This window comes from Haliotis cracherodii, unplaced genomic scaffold (assembly GCF_022045235.1).
Source record: "Haliotis cracherodii isolate W230 unplaced genomic scaffold, xgHalCrac1.p SCAF_15, whole genome shotgun sequence".
Lineage (NCBI taxonomy): Eukaryota > Metazoa > Mollusca > Gastropoda > Lepetellida > Haliotidae > Haliotis > Haliotis cracherodii.
Window position 1 is genome coordinate 7,183,286 of NW_027266270.1, and position 27,468 is coordinate 7,210,753.

General features: G+C 43.9%; 1 protein-coding gene across 1 annotated transcript; it reads left to right on the forward strand.

The window, feature by feature from the left end:
• Window positions 1-27,468, forward strand: LOC139462649 (cadherin EGF LAG seven-pass G-type receptor 1-like). Its single transcript, XM_071244480.1, has 19 exons — window positions 1-47; window positions 1,193-1,266; window positions 3,645-3,794; window positions 4,911-5,213; window positions 8,500-8,734; window positions 9,899-10,092; window positions 11,542-11,778; window positions 11,879-12,123; window positions 13,251-13,434; window positions 13,964-14,384; window positions 15,453-15,640; window positions 17,245-17,487; window positions 18,217-18,464; window positions 21,251-21,476; window positions 23,116-23,230; window positions 24,738-24,769; window positions 25,300-25,370; window positions 26,727-26,770; window positions 27,441-27,468. Exons 1-19 carry the CDS (start codon window positions 1-3, stop codon window positions 27,466-27,468), a joined length of 3,285 nt encoding a protein of 1,094 aa, XP_071100581.1.

Below are 27,468 nucleotides of genomic sequence, written 5' to 3' on the forward strand. Positions count from 1 at the left end.
ATGGTTCGTGGTCTTTCGAATCGGATGTCTCTCTGTCTTGCTCAGGGGTATGTGATTAGACATTGTTTGTGTTCTTGTAAAAAACAAGGAGTTATGTTTTAATGTTTGTGGTTATGTATTGATAAATATGACGATGATATCGATAACGACACATGTTTTTGACTACCTATACGTACTGTACAGAGTGATGGTTCTCGTTTGCTAGTGATACAGGTTCACGACTTCGAGGGCTGACGTAACGCAGAAACGAAACTATTATTATTATTAATAAACTATTGTTTTTAAAATTATTATTCATTGATAAATTCCTAATGTTACAAGTCATATCAATTTTCAGTTCTATTATTTTTGTTGGAATATTTGAAAAGTTGTACATTTCCATGTATGTTCTGTTGCCTGCGACAGCGACTGCAGCCTGATGAATCTAATCGTCAATACATAACCGTGACTACGAGTATCATTAATTTCTCTTCTCTCAATGATGACAAATTATGACCAAATAAAATCAATTCGTTCTAGAATAACATCGGGGTGGGGTTCTGGGGTTCTGGGGTTCTGGGGTTAGTATTTCCCCAACACCCTTATTGTCGGAAAGGGGAGGAGGATTAGCCGCGTGGTTAAAGCGTTCTCTCGTCACACCAGGTTCGAGTGGGTGGGTGGGTGGGTGGGTGAGGGAGGGAGGGAGGGAGGGAGGGAGGGAGGGAAGGAGTGGCTGAGGGAGTGAGTGAGTTGCTGAGTGAGTTGCTGAGTGAGTGAGTGAGTTGCTGAGTGAGTGAGTGAGTGAGTGAGTTGCTGAGTGAGTGAGTGAGTGAGTGAGTGGATGAGTGGCTGAGTGAGTGAGTGAGTGAGTGGATGAGTGGATGAGTGGCTGAGTGAGTGAGTGAGTGAGTGGCTGAGTGAGTGGATGAGTGAGTGAGTGAGTGAGTGCGTTGCTGAGTGAGAGGCTGAGTGAGTGAGTGGCTGAGTGAGTGAGTGGCTGAGTGAGTGAGTGAGTGAGCTGTCAAACCGACCCAAATAGAGACTGAGTATAGTTTTACGCCGGTTTTGGAAATGTTCCAGCTATACCACGACCAGACATGGCTCCACACATCGAACTCGGGACTTCAGTACGACGATCAAACGCTTTAACCACTGGGCTACCCCACCGCCCGAACTGTTCAGGCAGTTGTGTGATGATGTGTTTCCCTTTCAGGGGAGTATGCACTAAGATGCTTCGTCTCGCCTTTCTGCTGATTCTGCTTAATTTACTTCATCCAACAACTGCAGGTAAGTGCACGTTATATAGCAGCCATAGGACACGGATATCGGGAATAGTTTTCTGGAATTCTCATTAAATCTACTTGGTGCCATTTTGGGACAGATAGTCACTAGTTATCTGAGGTGCCGGAATTAGCTGCGTCATGTATCATTTTTTTTAGTAAAAACTATGAGTCAAAATTATTTTTTTTGAAAAACACATTTCAACAACGTCTTTTTTGGGGCGGACAATTTCTTGTTTTTTTTTTCACATTATGAAGGACAATTATTTGTTTCAAAGATGTTCGGGGATAACTTATTTTTTAAGTTTTCGATAGAATCTCAGCTTAAGAGAAACTAAAGATGCTCTTTATAAACGAATACAAAGAGCCTACGGAATAAAACCCACCTGAACAGACAAATAGATTAAAAAATGCCGTTAAGTTTTGTTGTGTCATGTCCAATACAGGTTCCCGTCAGCTGAGACCGAGGTCATATTACGGAGTTTGAATTTATTGCCAACTTTAAATAGTGAAGCTTCAAACTACAATTTGCGGTTCAAGTTTAATGTATTGCAGCGTTTTAACATTTTGATAAAGTTCAAAAAATATTTTGCGAAGTTCAAAGACATTGTGATGGTTATATAAATTACAAAGTTTAAATTTATCTCGTGAAGTTTAATATATATAGAGAATCTCACCAGAGTGTCTTTTGATATCAAATATATCAACACGAGTTGATAAAAGTGGGAAAACTCCGAGGCTTGCCGAGGATTTTGCCCACTTTTATCAACGAGTATTGATATATTTGATATCAAAAGACACAAGGGTGAGATTTTATTTATCATCCAACATCATTCTTCCAACTTTTTCAGTTTGTAGACAGTAATAATCAGTGTCTTCAGTGTAAAAAAGTACTGCTGACAGCTTCAGTAGCAGAGACATTAGTGATGTCATTTGATTGTGACGTCATGGTAACCAATGACGTCACAATGGTCTGCAAAGCATTGTGATGCAATTTCATTGTAGCGATATCTACAGTGTAGATATTGCTTGATCTCACCCAAGCGATATCTCCTGTGGGAGCCAGTTTTGGATGATAAATTGCGATGTATGACATGCTGTAGTGACTTACAATTATCATGTTGTCAAATATTTGTTTCAACATGGCCTTATCTGTTATCCCCCACCGCCACTGCTTGCAGAGAGTATTGAGCGTTTTTTATGCAAGCAGATGTGGCGCTCACGGACCGTAACTGGTGTACATGTACTTAGTGCTTTGATCATTGATCACGTGACCAAGCGGCAGATAACCGATGGTAGATAACACTGTATGCACCTAACTGATTGTAAAGGCAAGTTTTGTGATATGGTTGTGTTCATATGAACATGATATGTGATTTTACACTGGTTGAAAACTTAAACCCCATTCTGACATTTTTTTTGTTACTGCTGTGTGTGGTTTTTACATCAATACAACGACCAACACAAATGGATTAAATGAAAATGTCAGTACCAGACGCCATTTTGTTTTCTAGTAGACGAGTCAATATTAATCACGTGACAGGTCAATACTGATCATGTGACCAATCAATATTCGAGGTCAGTCACATGCTTTTGGGGTCAACATTCAAATACATTGTTTCGTCACGTGCTACTGATTAACCAATGGAATTGCATAATTCTTATTAGAGGTATAACAATATTTGTTAAAAGTCGGAATTAGTTCATTACAACAAATTACAACATCAAATGTATAAGTACAACGAAATATGTAAACAATACCGATTTTAGACGTTTTCAATTCTCAACCACTCCCCCACCCCCACCCCCACCCCCACCCCCCAAATATTCGAACATAAACAAATCTTTGAGCCATGATGAGTTCCTAAGGAGGTGACGGTAATGACAGTATTAACATGGAGAAACACTCATCTTGGGCCAGAGACTTGTTTATGGTTAGAATGTCTCCTGAAGTTCGAACAATCAGCATATTTATACATTTCAGCCAGTATTCTTTAATTCATCATGTCTTGCAAATGATAGAAATAAAACAGAATCATTTGAACATGTCTCATTGTTATTTCAATGTTTTCTGTAAATTTAAAAGTTGTCATTTCCGGTGTGCATAGAATGACCCTTATCATACATTGTTCTTTAGCTTCAGGAAAGTGAATTGTACGTCTCTAAGCGCCATAATTCTCCCGAGGGACGATATTAAATAATTGTGTGGTATTAAAAAACACATCATTCTATTTTCCCCCGAGGAATCATAAGTTTAAGCCTTATATATGTGTTTTACTATATTTCTGATTGTCATTGGTTCCTTAAGACAATCGGGGAATAAGAAAACACGCATTTGCAAACTGAAATGTACCTGGAGTTGACTTTGAGTTATCTCCCCCGTAGGTCACTGGGTGTCCTTGACCGCTGACAACAGGGCCTACAAGAAGGCGAACGGTCTCGGGGTGCCCATCACGGGTAAGAATGAGGTCATCGCGGAGGTCAAAGTGTGCAAGGGTGCAGAGATCCAAATGATGGAGGACGACACCGGGGCAGGTGCGTTACATGTGGGGTTGGGTGGATGTGTCACATATGGGTGAGCGAGGCGTGTGGGTTGGGATTGGTGTGTCACATATGGGTGAGCGGGGCGTGTGGGGAGGGGTTGGTGTGTCACATATGGGTGGGCGGGGCTGGTGGGGAGGGGTGTGTGTCACATATGGGTGAGCGGGGCGTGTGGGGAGGGGTTGGTGTGTCACATATGGGTGGGCGGGGCGTGTGGGGTTGGGTGTGTGTCACATATGGATGAGCGGGGCGTGTCGGGAGGGGTGTGTGTGTCACATATGGGTGAGCGGGGCGTGTGGGAGGGATGGGTGTGTCACATATGGGTGAGCGGGGCTCGTGGGGACGGGTGTGTGTGTCACATATGGGTGAGCGGGGCGTGTGGGGAGGGGTTGGTGTGTCTATTTACTGGACTATTTACAACACGCCGTCATATAGGTGGAATATATTGCCGATTACAGTGTCTAAACAAACAAACAAACAAACAAACAAAGAGTCCAAGAAACATAAAAGCAACAAATTGTCAAAAATACACTGATGAATGTATCGTAGTTTAAATACAGAGATGATTCTTCTTCTTATTTTGGAGTCATTGTATGGATCTCATATCACACATTCCCCCTCAAGGGTGGCATCTGGCAATATCAGCTGACTTGAAGTTAATGGCATATTCATATCAATCAGCATTAGACACTCTTATCTTACACAGGCTGACTCAGCTGTGTCAAACACACCCTGAAACGATTCAGATGCGAATGTAATAATCTGATGATCGAAATTAGGACGTGCACGGATGTTGATCAGGACAGTCGCCTGAGTAGATTTTGGGCTCGCAACAATGTTTGTTTAATTGAAAATGAGTATCACGTTTTACTTAAACGTCATTCTTATACCGACCTAAGAATGAAATCCATTCGCCCTAAATACAACTCTATATATAAGTGCAACAATTTTGAACGCGACGTTAAACCCTATTTCACCTCACCATACCCAATATGATGAAATTACATAATTCACTTCACCAATACTGTTATACTTGTATGAATAGATGCTTGGATTGAATAAGGATATCTAACAAGCTCGAGGTTGACATCGATTCTTTCTGCTTCACAGGTATGTGGTCCTACTTCAAACTGGGCGGAGACAACAACGAGTGGTCAGCCATGGCGTCCAGTGAGAACTGCGACAGTAACGACTGTCACTGGGTGGACTACAAATACGACCCCGTGGTCGATTGCAACAACTTCCTGCCCTTCTGGTTTTCTTGGAATGCAGGAGGAGTGCACTCAGTCGGCAAAGGCGCCGTTGTCGGAACCGACGTCATCCTCACTGGAACCTTAACGGCCTTTGACGTCAACATATTTCAGGTGTCCAACTTCGACGCCGGCGTTACCGGAGTGTGGAGGTTCCTCATAGGTAGGTTGTTGGAGTAACGTGTTCTTGTGGTGGCACGTGGTCCTGTCCACAGCGCACGTTCACAAATCACTGTAACACATGTGGCGTCTCCTTGGGCTAGTGACTTTGTTCGAACGTGCCTCTGTTCACCCAGCAGTGAGTGGGTACCCGGCAGGATGAGATGGTTGTTAATCTTCTAGCACCAAACAAGCAGCTTGGGTTGTATACTCCCCGGGGAGCTGAGAATGATTCTTGTGTAATAATTGCGCTTTGAGCATGCCCCTGAGTGGTGTGCAGATATGCGCATTATAATAGCCTATCATTATTATCATGAGTATCAAATAGTAGCAAAGGTTATATTTGGGATAACACTTTCTAAGTAAAGTACATATTCTAGTACTTTTTGGGATTGAATCCCATCCGGTATTCGAAACTACACTGCCAGAGCGATGCACCTAATCGACAGAACACAAAGTCAGCGATCTGACCCACAAAATGAAAGTCCGACAACTCGTAGTCTAGATTACGCATTTTGTGTACCCCTCTGAAAAGTGTGTCATTATGTATTCACCTTATCAAATAGGTTGACAAGAGTGACATTGGCATTACGTTTCCTTGTCATGAGGTTGTTGGTGGCTAAAAGTTGCTGTCTGATGCATAGGTATGTAACCTACACTTAAAAATACACCCCAGATACAGTTAAGCGTGTTCAATAATACTGTATCAATATCGTAGGTTATGTGTTTTAAATAGCATCTGGAATATATATGACATGGTCGAAATATACGTAAATCATTACGCAACGAGTTGACAAGTCTTTTAACTATGCCCGTTTGCACTTAGACGAAACCCAGTCGCAAAAATGGCCACGTAACATGAGAGAAGACTCGTCCCCCTATCGATGAATGTTATGTGCTAAAATACGACAAACTAATCAGACTGCGCGAATGATTTCAAGTTCTTCGTCAAAGAATCCCTCAGAAATATTTTTTGATTTTACGTATGTCTTGCATCTAAAAATATACCCAAGATACAGTTAAATGTGTTCAATCATACTGTATAATTCCGCACGTCCCGATATCGATGTGCTTTAAATTGTATCTGAAATATGTGTAATACATGGGGAAATATATGTGAACCATTTGGCAACGAATCGACAATTGTTTTAGGTATGCCCGTTTGCGCTAAGACGGAACCCGGTCGCATAAATGGCCACGAGAGAGGCAAGAGTCGCTATTCGGCTTGTCCCGGAATAACACGAGTTGGTCACGAATGTATCAAATGGTTACCAAAGGGGCGAGTTGTGTCGAATGGTGCTCTAGGTCTATCGCCTTTTTCGCGAAATGTATAACCTATATAAGTTACATGACCACCTATTTCTACACAAATACAATTCCACGTCGTTCATTACCCTCAGAGATCACTGACCCCCCCGCGTCGGGATTATGCTTGCCAAACATAATGTATTGCAACACGTTTTTCTAATCCGCGATAATTATCTTCGATAGGCATGGTTGCAAATACTATACTCATTCAATACATTGCAATATCGAATCCATTTTTCTTCTTTGTTCGCCAACGACAGAGGCAGTCAGTGAGTCAGTGAGTTTTACGGCGTAGAATATGTCCCCAAACACCTGAACGAGGCTAGCAGTGCATTGGTGATGGCAGCGTTTTAGACGGGACGATAATAATCGCCCTATTAAAATGTCTTGTGATTTCTTGGACGTTGTCATAATAATAGAAACAGTCGCATATCCCGACCTGTAACAGATCACATAACATTAATTTATCAGTAGTGAGAGGCATTTGTTGTTTGTTTTTGTTCCAAATTAATTGTCAATAAGCTGTATTTTAAATTTAATATATTAGTTATAAGTTCATCTTTGTTTTGACGAGTGAGTATGGTTTTACGCCGTTTTAGATCATGGCCTCGGAGAGTAAAGTGTCAAGTCAGACGCGATTCTTGTTGTCTCTATAATTAGTGTTTGGATAACACGGGATATTGAAACATAATGTGCGATTTGGCATATTGTACCATCACTACGTAGGGCGTTTCTCATTCCGTAAACCACCGACAAGGCAAGGATCAGACTTGGTTATTTAATTTCGCCATGAAGTAACTGGAGTTTTAGTGGGGCGGTCGGGTAGCCTAGTGGTTAAAGCGTTCGCTCGTCACGCCGAAGACCCGGGTTCGATTCCCGACATGGGTACAATGTGTGAGGCCCATTTCTGGTGTCCCCCGCCGTGATATTGCTGGAATATTGCTAAAAGCGGCGTAAAACCATACTCACTCACTCACTCACTCACTGGAGTTTCGGTAACTATGGCGTAAAACAACATTCATAGACTTTTATGCACCCTAATATAACAAATTCATATGAAGGAGTTGGAAATATACATGCTTACATGCTTCACGTTTACATACTGTTTCCCAATCTGTGTGTGTTAATATAGTGAGTGAGTGAGTGAGTGAGTGAGTTGGGTTTAACCCCGCTTTTAACAGCATTCCAGTTATATCGCGGCGTGTCAGCTGAATGTGGGAGGAAAGCCCGAAATGATGCAGGTCTCGGGTATGGTGCTGACAAACCTATAAACATAATCGGGGCGAACCGGGATTCGAACCCACAATCAAAGGTTTCTGGCGTGCCCAAGGGACGCAACTGTGCACAGCGAATTGCGGCGCCTTAGACGACTGGGCCACCTGTAGCCCCGAGTGCTAAAATAGCAATATATGATCACATACTATGTATGATACCAAAAAATGATCACATCAAAGGCCACTCACCAATGCTGACAAGAGTTGCACAAATTCAGAATTCCGCTAAACAATTTCTTGATTTTTCATGAAATATTGCAGTTGTTTTGAAAAGGCATCATGTCTACCGAAATTAGTTTAAATGACTCGATAATCGAATTTATGTTTTGCTGTTCACGTAGGCGCTTTTAGCAGTGACACAGGTATCACGTATTATACGCACACACGCGCGCACGCACACACGCACACACTTGAATGTGACGTTGAACCCCATTTCCATTTCATCTGCCTCACATCTTGTGGCTGTGGCGACTCCATGGAAATAACATGTAGCAAAAAGAACCCTGAACCCCGAGCTTGACACTTCCAGAGGGGGCGGTCGGGTAGCTTAGTGGTTAAAGCGTTCGCTCGTCACTCCGAAAACCTGGGTTCGATTCCCGACATGGGTACAATGTGTGAAGCCCATTTCTGGTGTCCCCCGCCGTGATGTTGCTGGAATATTGCTAAAAACGGCGTAAAAACATACTCACTCACTCACTCCTATTGCAGACGAAGCTCCGTTGTTCAACAGACCTGCACCTTTAGGCGACACTGTGGTTGACGTCAGAGAGGATGCCAGCATCGGCGACACCATCTACACCGTGGTTGGGACGGACGACGAGGGCGACACTCTGACCTTTACCCTTGATACCCACGCGGATGCGTTCGAGTTTGCTGGAACTGCCCTGAAGACACTCAAGCTGCTCGACTTTGAAACATTGACTTCATATGACATTATCATGAGGTATTAAACATCTCGAACATACTATTTTTTAATTGACAAAAAAAATCATTTAGGGGAACCAAGTCACCTTGCCTGCAGGAGGCCTTTGTGACCCGAGGAACCCAACTGCAGCTTGCTGTTCCACCAACCAGCAGAACAACATATGCAACAGAACCTTCCGAAAAGCAGGTGCAACTATGGAATGCACTGCCCATTGATGTCAGGGGATCTGAAGATATAAACACCTTTAGATAAAAACTCAAGACCATCCTCTTCAAAAGCGCATACGACTGAGCACTCTTGAGCAGGCAGTATGTCTGGATAGGTAGCGCTATATAAATGCTTAATTTGAAATTTGAAATATCACTAAATTGAAAGTTTTGTACTAACAAGAGCCACAAAAACTTCAATGTAAAGTGGAACTGTATCGAAAGCTTTTTAAACCATCTGCGTCATCCGAACCCCTGTAATCACATATGAACCTTTGCAGTCGAGTTTAAATCCTGGCAGTCATTATCAAACCAATGTCACATCTGAACCCTTGTTGTCACATTTGAACCCTTGTAGTCACATTTGAGCCCTTGTAGCCACATTTGAACCCTTGTAGTCACATTTCAACCTTTGCAGTCAAGTTTAAATCCTGGTAGTCATTATCAAACCCTTGTCACATCTGAAGCGTTGCAGTCACATCTAAAGCGTTGCAGTCACATCTGAACCGTTGCAGTCACATTTGAACCCTTGTAGACAAATTTGACCCTTGAAGCCACATTTGGACCCTTGCAGCCACATTTGAAACATTGCAGCCACATTTAAACCCTTGTAGTCACATTTGAGCCCTTGTAGTCACATTTGAACCCTTGTAGTCAAATTTGGACCCTTGTAGCCACATTTGAAACCTTGCAGCCACATTTGAAGCCTTGTAGTCAAATTTGGACCCTTGTAGCCACATTTGGAACCTTGTAGTCACATTTGAAACCCTACAGTTGTATGTAAGCCCTTCTTGTCACATTTGAACTATTTGAGTCACATTAAAACCGTTACAGTCACATTTACACCCTTATCTTATTTGAATTATGTGAAGTATTGCAGTCACAATCAAATCCTTGTACCAACATTTCAACCTTGTTTGTTTGTTTGTTGTTTAACGCCAGACTAAGCAACATGTGTTTTTCATTTCTTCTCCAGCATGAGCGAGGGTCGGAACACCCAGCAGGCGAGGATGACGGTGCGAGTTACCGACGTCGTTGACGAGACGCCGGTCATCACGTTGTCAGGGACGTTATATATCCCGGAGGAGATGGCAGTGGGAAGCGTGGTCAACAACCTCTTCGACGTGGACGACCCAGACAAGGGAGACACACTAACGTATGCTATAACTGGTGAGATATATATATTTAGGAACCACCATAGTGGTGTTTGAACACCGTGAATTAAACAAGGAATCATCATTCACCAGAGCCAAGTCACTCCAATGTTGCCCCACTCCCTCTCCATTCATCGCATTCGTCACCACTCGCCTCTTTCCGTAACCTCGCTATTCGGCTTGTCCCGGAATAACACGAGTTGGTCACGAATGCATTCATCGCATTATATTATATATATATTATATATTATATATATTTCAGATGCAATTTAAAGCACATCGGGACATGCGGAATTATACAGTATGACTGAACACATTTAACTGTGTCTTGGGTATATTTTTAGATGCAAGACATATGTAAAATCAAAAATTATTTCTGAGGGATTCTTTGACGAAGAACTTGAAATCATACGCGCATTCTGATTGGTTTGTCGTATTTTCGCACATAACATTCATCGATAGGGGGACGAGTCTTCTTGCAGGTTACAGAAAGGGGCGAGTGGTGACGAATGCATTCATCGACCTACATAGATACATCGGGGGCACTATGAAGAGTTACGTCCCTTGGGTATGTCTGTAAATAATCGAATCTGGACCAGACAACCCAGTGATTGGGACACGATGACATGCATCAACCAAGTCAGCAAGCTTGATCGCCCGATTCCGTTAGTAGCCTCTAACGACAAGCACAGCCGCCTCTAACAACAAGCATGGGTTGCTGAAGACCAATTCTCCACCCGGATCTTCACGGGTCCACTGGAACTAGACCGTGACTTAATTCGCTAGTTACAAAGAGCGACTACACCCTATAGCGGCCATAACGTAGTGGAAACAACCCGTGAAGTACTGGCTCTTTCCATTATTTGTTTGAATGTCCATTATATACTAGTCAAAGAGAACAACTTATATTAACATTAAGAGCATACCTACAAGAAACACAAGTGTGCCAATCAATGTGAAACTTTTGTTGGAGGGAAGTGCGGACCTATCAACAAGTCATAATATGTATGTATTTAAGGCAGTGCAATCAGACCACACGCTTTGTCTAATTTATCTCTTTTCTTCACTTATGTGCCCACGTCATCTTTTGTACACATGTTAATACATTCGTGACCAACTCGTGTTATTCCGGGACAAGCCGAATAGCTTCTTTCAGGTTACGGAAAGAGGCGAGTGATGACGAATGAGGTTAATAAGGTATAGCAATACAAGGAGAGGGAGACCAAAGTTGGATAACTTGTTCCTAATCATTTTCCATTTGTGAATAAAATATCTTTAAACTTATAGTACTGATGTCGGTGAATAATAGGGATTTGGTGCCCAATGCATTGTTATATGGGCGAATGGACCAAGTCAACCTACGGCGGTGATATGGCTAGATGTAGGTCATGGTTTGAACCGTTGTTCGCACTATCGACCACCGGCCTGTAGGGCGGTTCAGCTATCTCTTTTAAATTTTTGACAGGAGCCAACAGCGCACTCTTCAACATCGATGCAAGCTCAGGGCTTTTGACAATTGCCAGTAGAATAGATCGGGATCAGGCGGCCTTGACCTCCGTGACCTTTGACCTGCAGGTGACCGACAGTAACAGCTTGCAGGCAACGGAGACTGTCACTGTGAACATTGTCGACATCAACGACAACGACCCAGTGTTCGCCTCGACGTCGCATACTGTGAGTGTTGCCGAGAACACAGCTGCTGGTAGGTATAGACACAGGTCGACAATGATTCCGTAACGAGAATTTAATTATACCTTAACAAAACAATATTTGCCTTAACTATTAAATTCATGTTGCCATAGACACGTCGCTATTGGATTTCACTGTGAGTGACGCCGACGACGGAACCAACGCTGCTTACAGCATATCAATTGAGGCTGGAGACGACGTTTCTCCCAAGTTCAAGGTCACCGGAAACCAGCTTCAGACAGAGGCTAACGCTCTGGATTATGAGACGCTGGCCGGCTCCAGCTTTATGTATACTCTGACAGTTGTAGCCGTTAACGACGACGCCATCAGAACGGGGACGACGACAGTAACAATCATGGTAAAGATGATTTCAATATTATGTCCTTGACATTAAAGCGTTCGCCCGTCACGCTGAAGAACCGGTTTTGATTCCCAACGCGAGTAAAATGTGAAAAGCTGATTATTGGAGTCCTCGTTATTGTTTGAATATAGAGGCGTAAGACAATACTCACTCACTCACTCACTTACTCATAGCCATAACGCTAACATTGTCACGTCAAAGGTGATATGAATGTATCATGAACCCGTACCCCCCCAACACACACACACACACACAAGTTGTGATGCTGAATCCAGACACTGCTAATTAAGGAATAAACGACTCGAGGTTGTTGTTTATCGTACAAAAAACACTGCAGGGAGAATACACCATGAGGGGCGCACGTTCTATACCTTATGCCGAGATTTCTATTGGATATGGAAAGGTTCCTTTCGCTTTATGTGAGTGATAAATACAAATGAAAATTGTGATTTTACAAAAGAAACATGTTTCAATATCTACATGTATACTGTACCCTTATTTCTTTCAATTCAATCAACGCCCGTTGGGATTGACCCACTGTAGCGTCTTCTTGTTATCCATTGCGATAAATTGACTGGGTGTCCAGGCGTAATGATATGGCTGACTGCATGTCCCGATATCCCGATATCCCGATATCCCGGCGTTATATCTGGAGTCCAGATTCATACATTTACAGGCTGACGTGGGGGTACGGGTGGCCCAGTCGTCTAAGGCGCCGCGATTCGCTGTGCAGAGTTGCGTCCCTTGATTGTGGGTTCGAATCCCGGTTCGCCCCGATTATGTTTCTAGGTTTGTCAGCACCATACCGGTGCTCGTGGGTTTCACCGAAGTGGTAAACGTCTGAGACCTGCATCACATCGGGCTTTCCTCTCACATTAAGCTGACACGCCGTGATATAACTGGAATACTGTTAAAATCGGCGTTAAACCCAACTCACTCACTCACTCACTTATTGATGGAATATCACTAAAAGCGGCGTAAAACCGTTCTCACTCACTCACTGTTTGTTTATTATTGCACAGATATCAAAGCTTTGTAAAAAGCGATCCGTCAATGTGACCTATTCGATGAATATGGTTCATCATTTGTCCCGGCTGCGTTTGACATTGACCTTAACCTTTCAGGTGACCCCAGAAAATGAATTCGACCCCGTGTTTGACACCCCTGCCGTGGACGCCACCAATCAGTTTCCGGGAGATAGTTTATCAGAAGACGTCCCCGTCAACCACGAAATCCCCTTCACCGCCTCCGACGCCGACCGCGGAGTGGACGGTGACGTCACATTCTCCCTCGTCTCCGCGGTGGACTGTGAGTACTTTGGACAGCAGAGCTGTGTCACATTCATGAATGATATCATAAACTACTGCATATTTGCTTTTGTTGTTTGTTGTTTAACATTTTCCAGCTATATGACGGCGTTCTGTAAACAATCGAGTCTGGACCAGACAATCCGGTGATTGATATTATGAGCATCAATGTACGCAATTGGGATACGATGACATGCATCAACCAAGTCAGTGAGCCTGACCACCCGATCCCGTTAGTCGCCTCTTACCACAAGCATTGTCGCCTATTATTATTGATTTGCACCGATGTGAACCAAATTCCAGTCATATAAGGGCGCGGGACACTGACAATAACTTTAACACAATTTACCAATGTATATAATAATCCCTTATTGCAAGTATTGTTGAAGGTCCTTTGCTCTGTAGAGTTGCGTCCCTTTTACGTGCCAGAATCCGACGATCGTGGTTTCAAATCACGAGTCGCCCTGAATCGCGAAAGTGATTATAACTTGTGAATTGCTCAGATGTCTCTTTAAGTCTCACATCTACAGCCGACGGTGCTGACGCAAGTGCAAAGTTCACCATTGATGCTGCTGCAGGAACGTTGAAAACCCTTGAACTCCTCGACAGCGACACAGCCACGGGAGGCATGGATTATTTTGACGTCACAATCAGAATAGCCGACGCAGGAAGCACCCCCAAAACCGCAGAGGGGACAATACGGTTGACGTTATCTAACGTCAACGACAACCCTCCGACGTTTTCATCACCGTTCTACAGCGCTGTTATCAGTGAAGACGCTGCTGTCGGGGATAGCGTGGTGGCTGTTGCAGCGACTGACAATGACGGTGACGCCATTACGTATACCGTAGAAAGCAGCTGGGCAAGCACTTTTGAAATTAGCGGAACTGATGTTGTTACGAAGACACTGCTGGATTATGCCTCGAATGCGTTCTACGTCATTACTGTTAGGTGAGGACTAACGTCGTCAAAACTGTAGGGACATCTTGAAGACACACCATTATATCCAACTTTATTTAAGAAATAAACGACGAGTGGGAGTTGTATAATAAAACACTGCAGGGCGCAGCCACTCATTGTTTATTCTCCCTGCAGTGTTTACAATAAAACCCGGAATACTCAAGGGATGACATGTATCGGTTGGTGGGGACCTGTTCTAACCCGGAATACCCAAGGAGTTACCTGTATCGGTTGGTGGGGAACTGTTCTGACCCTGAATACCCAAGGAGTGACCTGTATAGGTACCGGGAACCTGTTCTAACCCGGAATACCCAAGGAGTGACCTGTATCGGTTGGTGGGGACCTGTTCTAACCCGGAATACCAAAGGAGTGACCTGTATCGTTTGATGGGGACCTGTTCTATCCCAGAATACCCAAGGAGTGACCTGTATCGGTTGGTGGGGACCTGTTCTATCCCTGAATACCCAAGGGGTGACCTGTATCGGTTGCTGGGGACCTGTTCTAACCCAGAATACCCAAGGAGTGACCTGTATCGGTTGCTGGGGACCTGTTCTAACCCAGAATACCCAAGGAGTGACCTGTATCGGTTGCTGGGGACCTGTTCTAACCCTGAATACCCAAGGATTGACCTGTATAGGGTTCCGGGGACCTTCTAACACTAATTCTCAGACCCGTGAAGATTCCGGGGTAGAATAGGTCTTCAGCAACCCATGCTTGCCGTAAAAGGTGACTATGCTTGTCGTAAAAGGCGACGAACGGGATCGGGTGGTCAGGCTCGCTGACTTGGTTGATGCATGTCATCGATCCCAATTGCGTGGATCGATGCTCATGACATTACTCACTGGATTGTCTGGTCCAGACTCGATTGTTTACAGACCGCCGTCATATAGCTGGAATATTGCTGAGTTCGGCGTTAAACAACAAACCAACCATCCAACCAACTAACTCTCAGCATTAAACTACCTTTCTGATTCATTAATGTAGAAACGATAGCTGCCTCACCCTGCGACTTGTTTACAGTTGTCTGAACATGTTTGACTGATAACTTCATCACTGCAGGGCTGATGACGGGACGTTCCAGACGGACACGTTGATGACGGTGAGCGTAGTGCAGGTGGTGTCAGCGACGTTCCTGATCACGGCGAAGGCTGACGTGGCGATACGTGAGGAACAAGGCGAGGGGACGGTAATAGCGGGGGTGTACAAAACAGCCGGCAACTCAGGAAGCGTCACGTACACATTGGAGGGTGAGTCACGTAGACGCTTGGGGGTGAGTCACGTAGACGCTGGGGGGTGAGTCACGTAGACGCTGGGGGGTGAGTCATGTAGATGCTGGAGGGCGAGTCACGTAGACGCTGGAGGGTGAGTCACGTAGACGCTGGAGGATGAGTCGCGTAGACGCTGGAGGGTGAGTCACGTGACGCTGGAGGGTGAGTCGCGTAGACGCTGGGGGGTGAGTCATGTAGATGCTGGAGGGTGAGTCACGTAGACGGTGGAGGGTGAGTCGCGTAGACGCTGGAGGGTGAGTCACGTAGACGCTGGAGGGTGGGTCAGGTACACATTGGAGGGTGAGTCACGTAGACGCTGGAGGGTGAGTCACGTACACATTGGAGGGTGAGTCACGTAGACGCTGGAGGGTGAGTCACGACGCTGGAGGGTGAGTCACGTACACATTGGAGGGTGAGTCACGTAGACGCTGGAGGGTGAGTCAGGTACACATTGGAGGGTGAGTCACGTAGACGCTGGAGGGTGAGTCACGTAGACGCTGGAGGGTGAGTCACATACACACTTGAGGGTGAGTCACGTAGACGCTGTAGGGTGGTCACGTACACGCTGGAGGGTGAGTCAAGTAGACGCTGGAGGGTGAGTCACGTACACGCTGGAGGGTGAGTCAAGTACACAGCAATTCGCATTGCAGGGCACGCCAAAAACCTATGGCTGTGGGTTCGAATCCCGGTTTTCCCTGATTATTTTTCTAGGTTTGTCAGCACCATACCCGTGCTCGTGTGTTTCACCAAAGTCATAAGCGTCTGAGACCTACATCACCTTTATACCTATAAACCTATGTATAATTATACCGTATACCATTATACTTATGTATATTTATACCGTATACCGTTAACACCGTGTATGTTTATACAGCATACCGTTATACTTATGTCTATTTATACCGTATACCGTTATACCTGTGCATATGTATACCATATACCGTTATACCATGTATGTTTATACTATATATCTTTATACTCGTGTATATTATACCGTATACCTTTATACCGTATACCTTTCTATCATATATATTTAATCTGTGTACATTTGTACCCACGTATATTCATACCGTATACCTTTATACCCGTGTATATTATACCTTATACCTTTATACCCGTGTACATGTATACCGTATACCTTTCTATCACGTACATTTAATCCGTATACCTTTATAACATTGTATATTAATACCCTATCCCCTTATACCCGTGTATATTATACCTTATACCTTTATACCCGTGTACATGTATACCGCATACCTTTCTATCATGTATATTTAATCCGTATACCTTTATACCCGCGTATATTAATACCCTATCCCTTTAAACCCGTGTATATTATAACGTATACCTTTATACCCGTGTACCTTTATACCGTAAACCTTTCTATCATGTATTTTTAATCCGTATACCTTTATACCCATGTATACTAATGCCATATACCTTTATACCATGTATGTTTATACCGTGTACCTTTATATCCGTGTATATTAATACCGTATATCTTTGTACCCATGTATGTTTATACCGTATACCTTTATACCCATTTATCTTTATACCCGTCTACCTCTGTACCCGTGTAGGCACGAATGCCAACATGCTGTCAGTAGACCCTGCTTCTGGTGAAATAAGCTACAGCTCCGAACGCATTGACCGCGACGCTGGCGGCATGACGACGTTGTCGGACATCACCTTGAAGGGAGTGGACGGCCTCGGTGCGGAGTCAACAGCGGCACTCAGCTTCATCGTCACCGATATCAACGACAACGCCCCCGTGGCGACTGACATGGCCCCGACGATACAAGTTCAGGAAAACTCCGCCAATAGTAAGCTCATCGACTGCGTTCGTTTCATTACTGATGTCTTTCTATTAAATTAACAACTATTTGCGGCCCGGGTGACCCCGTCGTCTAAGGCCGTGCAATTCGCTGTGCAGACTTGCGTCCCTTTGAGCGTGGGTTCGAATCACGGTTAGCCCCGATTATATACCTAGATTTGTCAACGCCATACCCGTATTCGTGGATTCGATCAAAATGGTTAACGTCTGATAGATGCGTCACTTTTAGGTTTCCTCCCTTGAATGTCGTTTAAAGCGGCGCTGAACCCAACTCACTCACTCACCCATTCTCTCGAATGATGCCCATCTCCTTAACATAGCGTTTTCACATACACGTACTGACTGGCACCTAATGGATCTAATGGTCACTATCCTCGACGTTTTGCTTGGAATAGAAGTTAACTCATGTAGGTTCGAGACATGCCGTCAGTAGTTGTCAATGTCAAGGTCATTTGGTGCCTGCTTCGACACACGGCACTGATACGTTATCTAAATTAGTTACAGAATGAAAGTGAGTGAGTGAGTGAGGTTTTACGCCGCTTTTAGCAATTTTCCAGCAATATCACGGCGGGGGACGCCAGAAATGGGCTTCACACATTGTAACCATGTCGGGAATCGAACCCGGGTCTTCGGCGTGACGAGCGAACGCTTTAACCACTAGGCTACCCGACCGCCCCTACAGAATGAAAACATTTACTACGGGGGTATATACTTTCAGATCAACAAATTCTGTCGCTGACGATGAGCGACGCAGATGACGGTGACAACGCTGTCATCACCCTCAGTATCGACAGCGGCGACACAGACAACGTTTTCAGCATCACAAACCATGACCTCTACGTCAACGGCGGCAGCGTGGACTACGAATCCCTGCCTGCAACCAAGACGTACAGTCTGGTGCTGTTAGCCGTGGATAACCCGACGTCAGCACGCGCTATGACGTCGGCTATCCGCGTCACTGTTGAGGTGAGTGAGTGAGTGTGTTTGATTTAACGCCTCTTATACCAGTATTTCAGTTATGTCAGGGCGTGACTGCTTGATGTGGGAGGAAAGCCCGAAGTGATGCAGGTCTTAGACGTCTGAGTGAGTGATGGAGTGAGTGAGCAATATTCCACCAATATCACGGCGGGGGTCACCAGAAATTGGCTCCACTAATTGCACCCATGTAGGGAATCGAACCCGAGTCTTCGGCGTGAGAAGCGAACGCTTTCACCACCAGACTACCCCACCGCCCCGTACAAATTAACACAGAGATAACGTTTTCATTTTGCCAGTCCGATCAAAAATTCCGATTGCAAAAAGGGGAGCACAATTGATGACCATGGCGCTGTTTTTCTTGCCTGAAAGTCTTAACCCCAAATTTGACATAGATCAATGAGGAAATTTAGCGTTTCACATATTGCTTTCTCAGAATACTTCAGATGACATGTGCTTTCATTTTTGACAAATTCTCTTGAAGTAAGTCACCTGTGAGGACCAACATAGGTGCAGGGAATTAGTTCTAGCTAGGTATCGGTACAGGTAGCATGGTGTGCTGTGGAGTACGTGACAGTCCCCACCCACCTTCATTGTTGCGCCCGGAGAGCGGAAGGTCCGGGGTCCTGCGTCTGTCAAAATACTTTTAAAGATGGTACATGGTATTGGCGTTCGGCATTAAGGGGCTAAAACAAGGACTGGTCGGCTCGGAGTCAGTATACTGTGTCTGAGTGGAGTATTCTTGAAAAAAAACTGCGTCATACCATAATACGTTAGTGAGTGAGTGAGTGAGTATGGTTTTACGCCGCTTTTAGCAATATTCCAGCAATATCACGGCGGGGGACACCAGAAATGGGCTTCACACATTGTACCCATGTCAGGAATGGAACCTGAGTCTTCGGCGTGACGAGCGAACGCTTTAACCACTAGGCTACCCGACCGCCCCCCATAATACGTTAAAAGATGGTACATGGTATTGGCGCTCGGCATGAAGGGGATAAAACAAGGACTGATCGGCTCGGAGTCAGTATACTGTGTCTGAATGGGGTATTCTTGTTAAAACTGCGGCATGGTATCTCAATGGGCTAGCACTATAAAATGGGCATTTTTCGGGACTAGTACAAGCTATTGTGTATGGGGAATGCGGTCGGTACCCATTACATGTAAATGCTATGTGTCGTTCTGTAAAGTATTGGCTAAAACTGATTGAAATGGACGAAGATAGGATACCAAGAAAATCTTATAATATGCTTGTATATAACGACAAGTGTGGTCGTCATAACTATGCTTCTTCTATTCGTTCCATATTATTTTCTCACGGATTCGGAGTAGTTTGGCTCAGTCAAGCTGTTGGCGACAAACCATCATTCATGAATAGTTTTAAAAACGTTTTGATAAATATGTTTTACCAATCATGGAATAGTACTATCAAGGCTAGTTCTAGGTACATTCTGTTTAAAGAATTTAAAAGTCTCCTGGAACCAGAAAAATACCTTTCCATTATAACTGAAATAAAATATCGAAATGTTTTGATAAGGCTTAGAGCCGGGCTACTAAGACTTAAGGTAAACGAAGGTAGATGGGCTGATATTGACTTACGTTTACGACTCTGCCCCATATGTGAAACAAGTATAGAGAATGAATTTCATTTTACTTTAGAATGTGAATATTACAACGATATTAGACATCTGTATTTACCAACAACATTTTGCAATAATCCAAATATGCATAAATTTAAAACGCTACTGTCATCTTCGTGTAAACAATTACTTGGAAAACTATGTAAATACCTGTATTACAGCTATGAAAGAAGACGTAATTATGAAAAGCCTGTAAACCTGTAAATTTGTACCTGGCATTACCTTTTTTCATGTACCACACTATTTCAAATGTATGTATTGTATATGGGCCAGTGGCCTTGGTACAAATAAAGACTTCTTCTTCTTCTACAAGCAGCCACACACACACACATGTACATGCACGTCGCTATATAAGTGCAATAATCTTGGACGCGACTGATCACATACAGCGTCCTTGACATCAAGAATCGTGAGTGGAAACTTTTACAAAAATATATCTTCATTTTATAAAATAGCTTGTAATTAGAGCGATACTCATTCTAGATTATTCAAGTATGTATTAAATTTCCATTTTGTAATTATAATTATTCTGGACCCATTCGCCACTGTCCATCTGCCTTGTGACCGGATTGAAGAATGCTAAAATTAGACATGGAAACAAAGCCTGCGAAGCGACGCAAGGTCAAGGTCGTTATTTACACAAGAGGCACGTCTACACCGAGCAAATGCACCACTTTCCTCACAAGAGTAAATATATTGCGAACACCTGGTGTCATCACTGATTAGTGATCCATTCATGTAAATTTCATCCTTTATATATTTTGCCCCTTGCGCCCATTGGAACCTGTTATTCTGTGGCGTAAATAAATAAATAAATAACGTCCTCGTGTTTCACCCCCAAATAAATAAATGAATGAATAAATGAATGAATGAATGAATGAATGAATGAATGAATGAATGATGTCCTCGTGTTTCAACCACAAATAAATAAATAAATAAATAAATAAATAAATGTTCGCTGGACAACAATACGCTGTAAAACGTCCAGATAACACTGTGCTGTAAAATTCTTGTTCAATGTTGGACTCCATCACAGAAAAAATGCGTGTTTTGAATAAGTAACCGCCAATATATCCTGCCAAATAACGATCCCAACATTAGAATATTACATAGTGGTTCCCTCATCCCGCTGTACAGATGTTATCTTCTGCAGCTTCTGGCATCAGCGTGACGGGCAAGTTTGAGATGACGACAGACGGGCGTCTGGTGGTGGCGTCCCTGCTGGACTACGACGCCGACACTGGCGGAGTGGACTACTACACCGTCACCGTCGCCGCCAGGGACAGCAGCAGCACCAACGTGAAGAGCACCACCGGCAATGTCAAGGTCATTCTGGAGGATGTTGAAGTGGAGAATGTCATTAGTAAGTGTGCTTATCACGGAGGGGGCGGTGGGGTAGCCAAGTAGTTGAAGCATTCGCTTGTCCGGAATGACCGTGTTCGATTCCCCACATGGATACATGAAGCCAACTTCTTGTGTCCTCCGACCGCCTCCGTGGTCTAGTGGTAGAGCGTCCGCCCTGTCTGGCGCTCGGCATTAAGGGGCTAAAACAAGGACTGGTCGGCTCGAAGTATACTGTGTCTGAGTGGGGTATTCATGTTCAACTGCGGCATGGAAACGACATCACAGTGAGCTAGCACTATAAATCGGCATCAGTCCGGACTAGTACAAGCAGCCACACATACGTGCATGCACGTCGCTATATAAGTGCTGTTATCCAATTTCACCTCACCTTCTCCTCTGGTATTCTCTGCCGTAAAATTGATGGAGTATTTACAAATGCATCGTTAAAACAAGCTATGGGATTCGTTGATTTACATTTCGCAGGCTAAATTTGTCACTAATCTGTTTTATATTAATCATGATTTATGTCTCTAACTTTTCACCATACCTTTCAAAAAGGGTATGTGATGTTGGCCTGTACAGCCCACCTTACATGTGGTCTGCTAGGTACATCCTGGGCTCTGGCACATGCAGTCTTTGCAGTTGTTGTAAAGGCAGGTCACGTGACATAGGTTGGACAATCTTCCTTATGACATATGGTAGATAATAAATATACACATCGGCCAGAGCACGATTCATGTTGCTCCTAGGACATACATGTACAGTAACATCAAAGGGACCCGTATGAGATCCGGGTTGAAATATGTCTTCAGCAACCCATGTTTGCTGTGAAAGGAAACTGCAAACGGCCATCTGTAAATAATCGAGTTTGATGTAGCTAATGTCCTGCCTGTTTTGTCCTGTGATGTAGCTAATGTCCTGCCTGTTTTGTCCTATGACATAGCTAATGCCCTGCGTGTTTTGTCCTCTAATGTAGCTAATGCCCTGCCTGTTTTGTCCTATGACATAGCTAATGCCCTGCGTGTTTTGTCCTCTAATGTAGCTAATGCCCTGCCTGTTATGTCCTATGATGTAGCTAATGTCCTGCCTGTTTTGTCCTGTGATGTAGCTAATGTCCTGCCTGTTATGTCCTATGATGTAGCTAATGCCCTGCCTGTTTTGTCCTAGGTTGTAGCTAATGCCCTGCCTGTTTTGTCCTGTGATGTAGCTAATGCCCTGTCTGTTTTGTCCTAGGTTGTAGCTAATGCCCTGACTGTTTTGTCCTGTGATGTAGCTAATGTCCTGCCTGTTATGTCCTATGATGTAGCTAATGCCCTGCCTGTTTTGTCCTAGGTTGTAGCTAATGCCCTGCCTGTTTTGTCCTGTGATGTAGCTAATGCCCTGTCTGTTTTGTCCTAGGTTGTAGCTAATGCCCTGCCTGTTATGTCCTATGATGTAGCTAATGCCCTGCCTGTTTTGTCCTATGATGTAGCTAATGTCCTGTCTGTTTTGTCCTAGGTTGTAGCTAATGCCCTGCCTGTTATGTCCTATGATGTAGCTAATGCCCTGCCTGTTTTGTCCTATGATGTAGCTAATGCCCTGTCTGTTTTGTCCTATGATGTAGCTAATGCCCTGTCTGTTTTGTCCTATGATGTAGCTAATGCCCTGTTTTGTCGTAGTCGTGTCCCAGGTGGAGGAGGCCGATGAGTCTCAGCTGTGGGTGATGAGGGCGTTTGTGTCCGTCCTCGGTGTGGGCGTCGTCGTCCTTGCCGGCGTCATGCTGAAGGGGATTATGTAAGTAAAACGTCATCATACAAATCCTTCAATACCCACAACCCATCGCGGTTTACCAGAAGTGGTCAAAAGTCATAAGTCCTGAGCATGAGAGGGCATGGGTGGTCCAAGGGTAGTCCAGGGGTGGTCCACGGATGATCCAATAGTGGTCCCAGGATGGTCTACGGATGGTCCAATAGTGGCCCAGGGGTGGTCCACGGATGATCCAATAGTGGTCCCAGGGTGGTCTACGGATGGTCCAATAGTGGCCCAGGAGTGGTCCACGGATGGTCCAATAGTGGCCCAGGGGTGGTCCACGGATGATCCAATAGTGGTCCAGGGGTGGTCGAATAGTGGTCCAAGGGTGGTCCAAGGTAATCAAAGAGTGGTCAAAGGGTGGTCCAGGGAGCCGCCGGAGCTGGCTGTACAGGGTCGTGTCCCGTAGGCGTACAAGAAACATATTATCCTGGCTACAAATTCCGGTTCTCCCTGCTAATGTTTCTAAGTTTGTCAGCAGCATATCCGTGCTCTTGGTTTCACCAGAGTGAACATTAAAACCTGCATCCATTCGGGATGACACTCACAAGCTCACACTGAAATAGCTGAAGTACTGGTCAAAGTGACGTTAAACCAAACTCACTCAACCACCAGTTCCAGCGACCGTTAAAGCTTTCTTAGAGCTACGACTGTTGTGAATCTATGTAAATATGGAAGTTAGGATCGCCTTAGTGCTTTGGTCGCTTTGTTGAACGAGGGCCAGGGTGCCGTTGTACGAAACAACCTTAGCACTACGACTGTCGTAAGTCTATGTTAAGGTATGGGAGCTACCATCATCTTAACGCTAAGCTCGCTTTGAGTAACGGTCCCCCCTTTGCCACCCGGCTTTGTCTTGAGTCAAAATGTGATAACGCTAAAAATAGCCGTCCAATCAAATCGTTCTCGTGAGCAACATTGATATTGACATTTGACGTCACTTCCGTAAACAAAGCTAAGGTAGTGAATCGAACCAAGGTATTTATCTTGTTTGTTTGTTTGTTGTTTTACGCCGCACTCAGCAATATTCCAGCTAAATGACTGCGGTCTGTACATAATAGAGTCTGGACAAGACAATCCAGTGATTGACATCATAAGCATCGATCTACGCAAATGGGATACGATGACATGCATCAACCAAGTCAGCGAGCCTGACCACCCGACCTCGTTAATCGCCCCTTACGACAAGCAAAGTCGTCTTTCAGGGCAAGTATGGGTTGCTGAAGACCTCTTCTACCCTGGATCTTCACGGGTCGGGGGGCGGTCGGGTAGCCTAGTGGTTAAAGCGTCCGCTCGTCACGCCGAAGACCCGGGTTCGATTCTCGACATGGGTACAATGTATGAAGCCCATTTCTAGTGTCCCCCGCCGTGATATTGCTGGAATATTGCTAAAAGCGGCGTAAAACCATACTCACTCACTCACTCACTCACGGGTCGGGTATTTATCTAATAGAAGGGAGATTCTATATAATTGTTTGTATCGGATCTGTTTCAGAGCAAATGCTTCTCCATCACCACCTGTCAGCAGTAAGTATTTCCAACAGCGTCTCAAGCTTTTCAGGTTGAATATAATAGACAGTATTGATAATTTATGGTTCACGATTTTGTACTTACTAGTCAGCTTGGGCTGACCAAGATGTAAAGATTAGGGGATAAGGTCAGTTTATTTTTCATTTTATTTGGCCTGAAATTGTTAAGGTATGTCGGTTTAGTGGTGAAGTGGTGGCACGTGTTTCTGTGAACTGCAGACATGTCACAATCAGGCGTCGTTGGTCGCGGAGAGTAGGTGGATGGGTGACTGTGTTGAGCACCTTGACTCCTGAGAGTTTTCTAGGGCTTCGGTCCTGACTCACACAGAAGTATATGTTCCATGTAGCGTCTCCTTGGGCAAGTGAATGGGTACCCGGTAGGATGAGATGGCAATGGTTATTAATGGCATACAATGTATCTGTGCAAGCAGTGTGTACACAGTTAACAGATGCTTTAACTGTTCCATAATTATCGCTTGTGATACATGTACCAAGCAGTTGTTAAATCAAACTCACTTCTTATTTCAGGAAAGGTTGCACCTACACAGGAGATGGAGCGATCCATCTCGACGACGCCCCACATGTCCCTCCAATCTGTGGTGAGTCTCTGGCAAACCCCGTGATTCCTCCAAATCATCATGAATATAACCAAAATGTAAAGAAAGCCACAAAACCATTTCCGTGTCCAATAAAAACTCTGCAGAAGGCGGGGTCGATTGTACGATTCCGACTATATCATGAGCATATCAAATAAAGATGAAATCAGGTGTTCGAGAAAAGGTGAGCGTATCCTGCCCCGCGCGAGACACCCGTCACAAACACATGCAAAGGCAAGCCTATTGTTCACCTGAAAGAACACGAGAACATAAGGTACAAGTCACAATAGGGAATTGCATCGGACATCATTTTTTTGACTGTCCAAATTGTTGAAAGAAAGTAAGTTCAGAATGGACTTCAAAATATTTTTTGCGTCTATGGTGGTGTAAATTGTGTAAATCTGCGATGTCTCCATAAACGCAAAAACAACACATTGAAGCATTAAATATACAACAATAATAACTTCAACTACTGCTCATTTAATCATTAACAGACAAAGCTGTAATCAGCAATACGAAATCGGTGATATCATTCAGCGCAGTAATGCAATACAAGCCCCGCCCCTTCTATTATCAGCCTATAAAAGAAATAGTTGCTGGTTAGTGGGTGTGGCCACTCTTTAGTGGGCGTGGCCTATACATTTATTATGGTATATGGAAACATAAACACAAAAATTTGCTTGGTTAACCAATCAAAGACTTCCATTGCTTGTCCTCAATAACCGATGGTTGTTGCAGGAGTCTACTTATGGGGATCAGGCGATTGTTGATTGCATGTTATTTTTTCATGATGGCGCGGATCGTTGTTCATGCTTTCAGTCACTGGTTTGTCTGGTCCAGACTTGATTATTCACATTTCGCCGTTATATAGCTGGGATATTGCTGACTGGGTTGGTACAAGGAACTCACTTAACTTATATAGATTGGAATTATAACAGCATTGGGCCGCCATAATTCAGTACCATATTATTCATCGTCATCGTCAATGACAGTTTCCATCTTTTTCGCAAGTATATAACCTTTCAAAACGTAATTTCATCATCTTCCCGAGGCAAGGGAAAGCAACTAACTGTACAAGTCCAGGAAACTTGACTTTTGTCGTCAGTTAACACCCTTGCCTGGAAACTTGACTTTTGTCGTCCGTTAACAGCCTTGCCTGGAAACTGGACTTTTGTCGTCCGTTAACAGCCTTGCCTGGAAACTGGACTTTTGTAGTCCGTTCACACCCTTGCCTGGAAACTGGACTTTTGTAGTCCGTTAACACCCTTGCCTCGGGAAGATGGAAACATGTAAGTAGCACTGACACATTCGCAAATGGTTTTCAGAATGATTAATTGAACAATTCTTACATAAATTCAGCGCATGGACGAAGAAGAAGACCAATTAAGCTGGATGAAAAATCAGTAGGTAGATAAGCACAATGTTCTCTCACATGCTTTCGTTATCTCGAAGCAGCGGCCATATTGATGAACTACCATGTTGCAGTAACCTTTAAGATGAATAACGTACTGCCTTTCTAGAATAAACGTTAATCTCAACATACCACCTTTCTCGTATTAGCGCCTTTCTTGACGTTCCACCTCGAATTAAAGTCTGTCTTGACGTTCCACCTCGAATTAACGTCTGTCTTGACGTTCCTGCTTGAATTAACGTGTGTCTTGACTTACCACCTCGAATTAACGTGTCTTTAGCCTTGAAGTACCACATATGTCGAATTAACGTGTCTTGATATACCACCTCGAATTAACGTCTGTCTTGACGTTCATATGTTGTGTCATCTGTTAATAGGTTGTGAAACACATGTTTGTTCATATGTTTCGCAATCTGTTCACCTGTCGTGTAATTTGGTAAAATGTTGTGTAGTATATTCAAATGTGACAATTTAGCTCAGAATGCAGTCGCGGATTTGCAATAATGAAACTGACAAAATATTTCACTAACATATCTATTGGAGTGCCTTGTGTCATTTTTATTTAATAATTAAAAAAATTACATGTACATTCTTTGTCACCTTTAATTTTAATTACTAAATTGATAACATTGTCAAAACATATGTTTTTTAATTTTTTTCAGGGCCGCATCAGGGAGGTTGGATGTCTGA